The sequence below is a fragment of the Macrobrachium rosenbergii genome, chromosome 20, assembly GCF_040412425.1.
Source record: "Macrobrachium rosenbergii isolate ZJJX-2024 chromosome 20, ASM4041242v1, whole genome shotgun sequence".
Classification (NCBI taxonomy): Eukaryota; Metazoa; Arthropoda; class Malacostraca; order Decapoda; family Palaemonidae; genus Macrobrachium; species Macrobrachium rosenbergii.
In genome coordinates this window covers 36,644,554-36,655,947 of record NC_089760.1, presented here as the reverse complement: position 1 = coordinate 36,655,947, position 11,394 = coordinate 36,644,554, and the positions used below count along the sequence as shown (strand labels likewise).

Sequence of the window (11,394 nt, the reverse complement as noted above, 5' to 3'; positions counted from 1 at the left end):
ATATATATGCATGTATGTATGTATATATATATATATATATATATATATATATATATATATATGCATATATATGCATGTATGTATGCATATAGTTTTCAATAGACAATCTTGAAACAAGTGCAGGTCATATCTAATTACTATATCCTACGCGATATCCGAGAACATCTCATACACTCGCCAAAATGTTGATGAGCAACACCGCCTTGGATTCTGTTGTGAGTTAAGGAAACATACAAAAATACCCTACAAAAACACCCAACCCGTTAGACCCAAAAGTGAAGACCTAAATTGCCTGGATCGGCTTTAAAACCAAGAAGACCATTCCTACCTAAATAACGCTGAACAAAACACCAGTTTCAGTCGTGTTTGTAACGATATTTTCTACTGAAATCAAGGCGACGCCTTGCCAAATGGCGCAAAGGATGCAGGGCAGCCCGCAACATTCAATAAATGTGAGTCTTGAATATAATAATTAATATATGGGTTTTCTGCCAGTCATTCAGAAAGCTTTCAACTCGTTCCACTTTCTTATGAACAGATCTATATTTTTTTTTAATGTAGCTGAATGTTCCTTAGGACAGACCTGTACAAGAGTACTTCTAGTATATTCCTATCATCATTGAGAAAAGGTCTGCTTTGATCAATTCTTGGGTGGGTGACCACACAACGTTAGCTACTTATCTGATCTGTCGATCCGTGATATGGGCAACATTTGGTATAGTGAACGCCAGTGACAATAAAACACCATTAATACATATACTCCTGTAATCATCTGTGGTGGAAAAAGATACTGGGCTTGCAATTCATCCAAAATCAAACAATCCTGCAACACGCATGAGGAGTTTAGTGGAAGCGGCAACTAATCACAGTGCTGGCCGACAAACCTACAATGTAAGACCCATTTACAAAAGCCTTATACTTTCCTTCAAATTAAATTTTAATCACATTTAAATAGCATGAAAAGTGGGGAATGTCTTTTAAATATAAATATACACTTTTTACTCCCTTTTCACTCAATGATGCCATGCCTTGTCCATAAGCGTATGAATGGTGTTGCAACTTCATTCCCGTTCTTTTTGGTCTTGAAACAAAACACAAAAGTTGTAAAATAATCGCCTCAAGGCTATGGGTGTGTGTCTCTCATTTACATTCAACTTCTTTTTAAATAACTGGGATCATTAGGCACTACAAATTCAAGGAGAGAGAGAGAGAGAGAGAGAGAGAGAGAGAGAGAGAGAGAGAGAGAGAGAGAGAGAGAGAGAGAGAGACTTATGATCTTCCTCTGCAACACTACCAAAAGGATTTTTTTCATACAAAGAACTGGCATTGAATGGTTCCTAAATAGTAAAAGAACTGTTTTGTCAGACCATTCTACAAAAAAAAATCATAGGTTCAATTGCAGTATTGCAAAAGGACTTCGGTCGTTATCTTTTTACCATTTCAGAATACGAATGAACTCTACACAACTAAAGGAAAAGTATATATAAAAAAAAAGATTATTTCAAATTACCTACTCAAAGGGACTCTGTCTTACATATTGGACTCCGTTACCTTAAAGGGAAACATTGAAATCGATAATACTGGGACACCGTAGGGGGGGTAATGCCGTCAGTGCACTCCATGCGGTGCACTGTAGGCATTACTTGGGGTTCTTTGCAGCGTGCCTTCGGTCCCTAGCTGCAACCCGCTTCGTTCCTTTTACTGTACCTCCTTTCATATTCTCTTTCTTCCATCTTACTTCCCACCCTCTCCTAACAGCTGATTCATAGTGCAACAGCGAGGTTTTCCTCCTGTTACACCTTTCAAACCTTCTCCCGTCAATTTCTGTTTCAGCGCTGAATGACCTCATAGGTCCCAGTGCTTGGCCTTTGGCCTAAATCCTATATTCAATTCAATTCAAGAAAGCTAGGTGCCAATATATCAAGGTGCGTAAGGGGCTGTTTGAATCGTAGAAACAGGCTGCCGCTAGCACTGTTTTCAAGGGTAATAAGTAGGGCTCATTTCCATATGAATGAAGCTGCGTTGCTCTGTACATGCTATAAAAAAGCTACTTGAGCAGTCGATCTTCCTTGTCCAGTTCAAAAATCGAACGCTGGTTACTCAGTCTGTGAGTTGAGCATACAGTATGGTGCCAGTGCGCCCTATGGCAAGAGAGACAATACAGAAAAAATAAAGTTATTATTACAATATATCATCGTAGTTTTTGTAAGGAAATATACGAATTGCATCATGTTTTGCTAATTATTTTTCTTCATAGTGTAACCAGTAATCATATATCAAATTGCTCTGTCACTCGCTAAAAGGAGCTAGACTACTTTAAGAAAAAAAAATCTTTTTCTACATTTAGCCTTAAGAGATTAAATCTCTCTCTCTCTCTCTCTCTCTCTCTCTCTCTCTCTCTCTCTCTCTCTCTCTCTCTCTCTCTCTCTCCCTCCACGTTCCTCGGACTGCATTGCTAAGTGTACGTACTCTTAAAGAGCGTAACAAAAGACGAACGTAGCAGGTGCCTAGACCCAGACGCCCCTTCCCCCCTCACAAACCCCCCACCACCTTCCCCACTCATGAGAGGAGAGAGAGAGAGAGAAGGCGCCGGCGGGGGAGGGGGGAGGGGGGAGAGAGAAGGAAAAGCTCCTGCCCGAGGTATCCGTACGAGACAGCCTCGGGGGTCACTTACTGACAGAGCGAAGGGTAGCGACCTTTGACCCCGCTGGTGCCTTCCGTCGATGACCCAATACCTAGGCCTGATCGCGCTGCCAGAGCGTGCTGCCCACGCTTGGCATCCCCAGCAGGAGAAAGTGCGCTGCTGTATATATATGTTGGCAAGACGGGTGTTTGTTAGTCCCATCTCCTCCTCCAGTCCCCTTCGGAGATCTCCTGAATACGTCGCCATGAAGACGCAGGTACGTAGGTGGAAAATGAAAAGGAACAGTGGTCCTACAACTGTACAATACACCCTGCCGTAGGCCTATGTTCTCAAACTCGAGTGACAAACGTTACCAAGGAATTTAAAGGGTTTTAGAGTGATTGTGAACTCGGATGGGAAAGAGTAACTTGAAACCTAAGAAAAAACTAGATTTAAATACTAGGGATTTTTTTCATTCTATAATTAACAGCTAAAGACTAGGAATGAGCCCCAAAATTAATTAATCTTAAGAAATCCTTAGAAGCACCAAAGCCCTTGTTTACACCATTCCAATCTCATATAATACCAAAGGCAAATTTTACTTATCAAGGAATAAATTAATGGTGTTTTCAATTTAAACAAAAAAATTTTTGTGTTAAATAATATTAAAATAATTTATCAGTTTCCAACGTGGCCAAATAAGGAATAAAACATGTAGGTTACTCTATAACAAGACAATAAGTGCAGTTATAGTCTAAATGCATTTTGATACCTAATAACTGAATAAAATATTACATAGTATCAGCTACAAATTAAATCACTTTGTTGAAAATATTCATCCGATATCATTCAATCAAGATCTCTTTAAAAAAATAAGTACTTTGATTTAATTAATCAAAATTATGGTAAGACTAGGGAAACCGTGTTTCAATCTTGACATCTAACATAAATGTGCACATACAAATGTGCACTTCGAAATCTTGAGTTAGCCTGTAATATAATTTTTTCTTTTGAATCTTATAATAATAATAATAATAATAATAATAATAATAATAATAATAATAATCATACAAACTTAGGAAACATGAATTAAAACCTAGGCGCAATGGCAGATCTAGAAAAAATGTGATGGTAAATTCCACAATACACGAATTTCAAATAGCACTAAATCCTTGACTCGTTTATGAAAAACGATTCTCAAATCATTTACGATGTTCGGTTCTCGCCACTGAAAATAACATATTAATAGTAGAAAGCCTTTTTCTTTAGATTAGGGATAGCTTCTGAGAAAACCAAGACAACTCGCTGCTATTGTATTTACGAACAAATCACCTAAGAAACCTCAAAAACCACAGTAAACTATATACCGGTACCAGTTCGTGTACCTATTCGTTAGTCTCAGCAGGTTTAATTTTGACTAAAAACTACGTTCTGTGTAAATCAGATGTGCCAAAAGTTTAGTTGTCAATTATTTTTCGCTCTGATGAAATAGCAATTCCTAGAAAGTTAATAACCCAACATCTTTCAAAACCATAAACAGAAATAACGAAATCAACTTCAAATCGGTGTGTTAAGATCAACTGTCACGACAGGGAGAAAGCCAACTGCAAACTTTAAAAAAAAAAAAAATCTCAAAAGTGTAATAAAATTATAAAAACGATATTTTAGTATTCTCTTCCATCGTTTATATCTCCGGAGTCTAATAATGTTTATGAACCCAAGGATGCTGATTTCTGGGTTCCTTTATTTCATATTCAAAGAACGCAATATAAGCAAGTGCGCGTTGCAAACAAGTCATATCTCCACCTACTGAGTTAAGGATTTCCCCTTTCCTCGAGCAGAAGTAAATGGATAATGGAATTAGACAAACGATTAGTATTCATAAAATACATTCCCCTAAGTTTACTTTTCAATCAAGCAGATGCGGCAGCCAACAAGATAAGGCAATCAAAAGTACATCTTCACATTAGGTGATGGATTTTTCACGTCGCTTGGAGTCTCTCACTTTAAAGGACCAAACAAGTTCTGGTAAGTGCGCATTGCGATTGGCGCATCTGAGGAATGATATACAAATTAAATCTTCTACCAAATATTATTAACCTATACCTGCCGCGTCATTTCACGCTCGTTTTTATGTTTAAATTCAACAACCTGAAACTCTCGATAAACCTTAACTTAAAGTGCGGGGTCTTGACACATCAAAATTTTTCAAATAAAAAAAACTTGATAGAACAACTCTTACGACTACGATTTTTTTTTTTTTTGCGTACACAAAATGCAGTCTGACAATGAGCATAGGAATACGTTATATCATATCAAACGCACAATGAAAACGCGCACACACAAGTATGACTGATGTAGATAAAGTATCTCAACACACAGAATAGCAATTACTTAAACCAAAGAGATTTCCTCAAGAATTCTTCGATCTTCAGATTTACTTTTTTATTTTGTTTTACGGGTTGCTCTAGCAGCAATGGCATAAGACCTGCTTACTCGTCAATGTAACAACACTTTTAAAATCAGGATTCAAGACCAACACTAAATCATCTGTGTATTTTTGAGAAACCACTCGATATCCCTTCAGCATTTAGGGCCCTAATGATCTCCTTAGTCCAAGTATTCTAAGAAAGAGCATTTTTCATCTGACATTTCAAAGAACAGTGCCCAAGTATTTTTTAACAACTACTTTTCCAACTCATTTCCTCACCTCCATCAAAGTATAACTCCTCACTAGAGATTTGTGAGACTAAACATAATACCCGTATCAACTTCGATAAGATAGATCCCTTTTGTATAATAACACAGGACAACGAACGTGCAAAAACAGTCTGATTTATTACTGTGTGAGATACAAAGCGAGAGAATTTTGGCTAACTCACTTTTACGTGGTAGACCTCAAATAAAAAAATTCCACATAAACTGTTTTATATATATATATATATATATATATATATATATATATATATATATATATATATATATATATATATATATATATATATATTATTAGCTTCATATTCCACTCCAAATAAAATGTTTCTTTAATCATACTTATGATAGAATCTATACAGATGCAATGTGGATGGTGTTAAGTATGAAACATGGATGTCTTACCTTTAAAATGTTAAATATGTATTGTCATTTAAAGCGGGTGATTTTCTAGATCAGATCGATTAGTGAACTAAGTACTCTAGCAAAGATAGAAAATAGAAAAAAAAAATACTACATACGATTACACAGGATGCAACACTTCTAGGCCTAGCTTCGTAGTTTTTTTTCGCAATGTACCCTTAGGCTTCAGTAATACTTGGCACATCGGTCGGTCACGTTTCTTTCTATCATTCCTATTAAAAAAATACACCCTAATTTAACCAATCATAACCAAACTCACGTCAATCAAATTTCATTGTTCTTAAGGCAATGTGCCTCGCAGCATGGCAAAAAAATCCTTACGAAACACCTTCACATATACCACATGTTTAACAATATTATATAGCACGAAGCCTATGTATAAAACTACATTGACACCATGAAAGCTACAAAAAATGTGATAAAATACATGCACATGATTCTAATTCCTGTGATGGTACTCACCTAACCTAACGTCTTGGTCCATCTTGGTCCAACGTGCTGAGAGCAGTTTCATTCTTGTGCAAAGTTGAAAATTAAAATGCTGTTTTCTATTGCAATGTTTTTTTAGGATCCGTAATAAAGCCATTACAAACTTTCGTGAGGATATATAGGGTAAACACACGCTTATATAGGTTAAGTTAGGTCTATCTGAACACTCGAGCAACGCCAAACCTATATTTTGACTGAATAGGAAAAGGCAGCCGGACGTAGCCTGGTACTGAAGTATTTACGGGTAGCATTCCTGTACTTTGATTATGAAAGCATTTGTTGCAATAAGGGCACGGGTAGATTCTAACGAGGAACTTGAACTTACACCGGCATGAACGTAAAAGACACAACACATGGAACCAAAGCACGCTAAGAAACTCAATTCAAGAATGGTCTTCAGCATCTACCTGTTTACGGTCTAGAGTTCTTTGCTAAAACAAACTTTCATTGAACGCCTCATGGCTAGTTCCCTACGTCAGAGTATCAGAATTTATTTTTAGTGCTATTTAAAATTCAGAGTAGCGTCATATTTGAACATTAATGTTACTATTTTTATTATTTGTAATGAATTTTTAGTAGTGTTCTATTTATTTCAATATAAAAATGTAAGAATCAATTGAGACTCTCGAATGATCCATCCATCTGTGCTAAAAATTCTACACACCATCTACAGTGTCCGGGAAATGGAAGAGTATGTGAAAGGCAGAGATGAATGGCGAAGTTTGTGTAGGGGAGGGAAATGCTGATGAACCTACTGTGTAACTGTATAAAGCTGCTTGTGTTGTGGAAGTTTTCTGCGCAGGGAATTCTATCCAAAATTCATGTTAAACTCTCAATGTGGCAGACTGGCAGTGGCCACTGTCATGCCTTTTCTCATGGTTCATACCGTGTAAAAGGAAATAGCTCAATGCTGGGAAAAAAAATGTGGGTATGTTATTTTTCGACAAACCATTTCCCTCACAAGGAATGGCTCCATAGAAAAACATGATAATGGTCGCAGCTACGGTCATACTTTTGTTAACGAATCATGGCTGACCCCTGAACAGACAATTTCCTCAATATTCGTCACTTTATGCCCTCGCACAATAAGTTCATTCGTAGCATATTGATCTCCATTGTATGGTGGCACGGGCTCTTGCTCCTAGAGCAACCCGTCAGGGTAAAAGAGTCAATAACGTGAAAGTGAGATCATGGCCAGAGAGACGAAAAGCTCGAGAGGCAGGGTTACAAACCCTTTTAAACCCTAAGCTGCCCATCAATAGGAGAGAAAGAGTGTAATAGAATTCCTGACAAGTAATAGATAAGTCTCAGCGACGACTGACGACGACTCTCTCCATCCGGATTCAAAAGTATTTCGTTTGGGTTTGATACAGATGTGAAAGGGCCTTATCCACTAGACTATGATGGTGGAGATGGGTTGACTTAGATTCTAAGTACAGAACCTGAATTTGACAGAAATATGTACGGCGTAAGTGAAATCTACTTTTGTATCTCTCTTGATATCGTAGTGGGTGAGTTTCTGCCAACTTTGTATCAATCCCAAATGACAGAGGTTCAAGTCCTAACCGGAACAGATGAACGCTTTGGGAGTAAATTAGTCCCGTGCTAAATTGAATCGGATATTAAGGGGCAGGTGTGGTTTAATATTTAAGAAGATATATATGTGTGTGTACTTATTATTTTTAACATCAAGTGATATAGGTGCTAAAGTTTTCTTGAGTACAATTTCAGAGACGGCGATGGACAAGACTGACAAATTTTGTGGGTGTAAGTTTCCATCTCATACCAATGTGAGTTCCTGCACGTTGACCTACGACGGGGAGATTTTGACTTGACCCTGTTGCCTCTACCCACTCAAGATACTTTGAATGAAGTGAAAAGGGATACATGAGTGCTTGCCTGAACATCTATGGAACAAAAGAATGTTACTTGTCATCAGATTTCCAAGTACTGTGTCATCATTTTGCATGGCCAATGAAGAAAAGATTCGTTAACTAGCCTCTTCCATTTCATCTTAATGGTTTCTCATTTCTGTTTTGGTATTCATTACCCACCTCTCCTTGGTAGACTACCATCGTCTTGCAGAAAAATTTCATAAAAAATATCCCTCAAAAAAAAGCAAAATTAATTAGTATTGTGAATCCTTTAAACCAAGTGATTTTGTTCATCGCAGCAAACGTTTTTTGCTTTGCGCACCTCTGGTACTAATTCCAACACTTACGGCAAAACATACTAGTTCTTACTTGTACATCAAAAAGTATTTGTTGCTTATTTCCCCGTATTAGTATAACATACTACCAAGTGAAATTACCTAACTTGCGTTAAAATAATTCGAAAAGTTCTTTGTAATTAATCCTTGTCCTTGCCTCCTTGGTTTTTCAGTTGCTCTTAACCCTCACCATCATGGGAGTGGCTATAGGCTCACCCTTGGCCCAGGATGGTAGCGACGACGGCTACCGCATCCAGTCTCCTATTCTTGTGCCCTCTGAAATCTTTAGTGCACCTACAGTGCCTCCAGCCCCACCTCCAATCCCTGCACCTGTTCGTCCTACTGATCAGCTGTACTCAACACCCAACCAGCAACAACTTCAGACAGAACAAGAGCTTTCTGCAACACAACAAGAACTGGAGAAAATTTCTGGTCTAACTTTAAGCGACCCTGTTGGAGCCCCTGCACCTCCACCACCACCACCACCACCGTCCCAGGTTAGATTTTCTCTCTTATCAAAAAGAATCAAGTTAGTATTAAATAACTTAAATCCCCCGCAAAATTTGGTCTTAGTCCTAATACATTACTCACAGCTTTAAAAACTGCAGCACTGAAAATCAGCTTAGTTCTTTCAAGCACCAATTTTTTTCACCAGACATTGTTTTGTCATTCTAACGAAACAAATTGCCCCCAATTAGGCTAGTTTAATACCTTTCAAATTAACCCTATTCTCCTTCACAGATGAAGGGTATGCCCTACGAGTTCGAGTGGAATGTGAATGACATAGAAAACGGCCTTGTGTACGGCCATCAGGAGAGCTCGGATGGCACAGTGGCACAAGGAGAATACAGAGTTCTTCTCCCAGACGGACGTCTCCAAATTGTGACCTTTGAAGACAGAGGTCAAGGATATCAGGCCCAAGTCACTTACCAGGACTACAATGTGTAAAGGACATCAGCACTAGGGGGGACCATGATTGCCAGTCACCGAAACATTTATTATTTTAAAGAATCTAGAAGAGATAAATTTTGTGAAAAATGATTGTGGAACGATATACTTAATCTTGAGCATTATCTAATTTACAAAACTTGTGAAAGTTACAAGAGTTGTAACCTTTAAGGAAAGTATAAGATTTTTTAATGCAAATTTTAATTTTAAAAGAATATTGGCATGTTAAGCCTTCCTCTTAATTGTTTGTGTAGACTACACGGTAGTGTGAAGATACATTAAATGGTAGTTCAGTTCTACAATGGAAGTAATTATCAGCTTTAGTAAATAACAATATACACGTCAAAGAAAATATTTAGCAAAATAACTACCGCCCATCATGGATAGTTACTGCACGTCTCGTCCTGATAAATACTATTAACAGTTTATTTAAAAAGAGCTTCAAAATTACAGCAACTGGTCCTCAAATATGCCTTACCGTTATGAAATCTGACACTCGAGTAGAGAACTTAGCCTCTGCTGTGGTTTTTCTTGGACTGAATACTGGATTATCTTGAAAAAGGCGTGGTTTAATATCACTGCCTTCTTGATTCCTTCTACAATAATTATATTTATATATATATATATATATATATATATATATATATATATATATATATATATATATATATATGTAATATATTAATTACCACTTCTTAAAAATGTTACACTGTTATCCTAATGCAAAGTATCTTCTTTGTCCTTAACTTTGACTTTATATATTTTCTTACTGTCAGTTTGTTAAGCTTTTTTTAAAATGTTTAAAGATGAATAACATACTCCCTGTCTGGTATAGGGAGATGTGCACTATTGTTGTTGTTGATGAATTTTATTTTCTGTAAACTTATGTCACTGTATGACTAATGTTGAGAGCTATATAAATCAATGATAAAATACTAAGTATTTTACTGAAACCTTTTAGCCCCTTCATATTCTTTTTTTCAAATGCTAATGAAACGACTAAACTAGAAAATACAAAAAGACATTATATCAAGAACCACAATCATGTATATCTGCTGCACTTTTGCATATTAGGCCTGCCATGAGAGAGCTGGTCTGCAAAGCAAAATTTAATCATCCACTTAGAAATGAAACCAAAATTGCATCCATCTCTACACCAAAGTTTTCAAGGAACAAAACCATATACTGTAATTTGCTTAACGAAAAACACTTCCATACACCAGACATTTCCAGAGATAAGTACTGTATTACGTGTTTACTCTAGCATATACTGTAAAGCAGTAAAAGCAAAACTGAATCACAGAAGATAAGCATAGGAGCCCATTAATAAATAATTTTGAACGAATGCTTCTTGTACCAGACCAGTAAGTTTAGCTGTGGGATTCAGTAACACTTGGATCATATTGAAGGCAAGCATGTTAACTTCAGGTTCAACCCTCGACACTCCTCTTTCATCTTTTGGGTCAGAATTAGGGTACAAATTCCCATCATAGTTCAATTAATAACGCTGCTTGCCTCTCTATAAACTCCTTGAATTACGTCATAGCAACATACATGTACTGGCAACCCAAACAATGTGACATCAGTTTACCTATATGTCCCTTTGGTTTCAAAATAGTTATGGTGGTGTTACAAAACTTGCCATGAAAGCACTGCAGTTTTTTTAAGTCTTGAAAAACATCGAGACTGGCTGAAGACAAGATGTTATCCAGACAAGTACTAAAAGCTAACTGAGGATGAGCTTTAGAGTGAACAGAATATAAGACAATTTCTGAAATGAATCATTTATGCAAGGGGTTGGAGGTGGAAAACAATGAGGAAGACCTTGGGGAGATAAGATTCCAGAGGTACAATATAGTTATCATTGTCATTTTTAGTTTAAATAGGCCATTCAAATAAAATAAATTTGGCAGAGGCTAATGTAGCATCATCTCATATAAAAAAGGATAAAATAAAAATTTATTTTAGGGGAGAAAATTCACCCAAGAAT

General features: G+C 36.9%; 1 protein-coding gene across 1 annotated transcript; it reads left to right on the top strand.

Moving 5' to 3' along the window:
* The first annotated feature begins 2,624 nt into the window (after positions 1-2,624).
* LOC136849274 (uncharacterized) lies at positions 2,625-10,018 on the top strand. Its single transcript, XM_067122570.1, has 3 exons — positions 2,625-2,900; positions 8,630-8,953; positions 9,198-10,018. Exons 1-3 carry the CDS (start codon positions 2,724-2,726, stop codon positions 9,402-9,404), a joined length of 708 nt encoding a protein of 235 aa, XP_066978671.1. The 5' UTR covers positions 2,625-2,723; the 3' UTR covers positions 9,405-10,018.
* Positions 10,019-11,394: the final 1,376 nt, after the last annotated feature.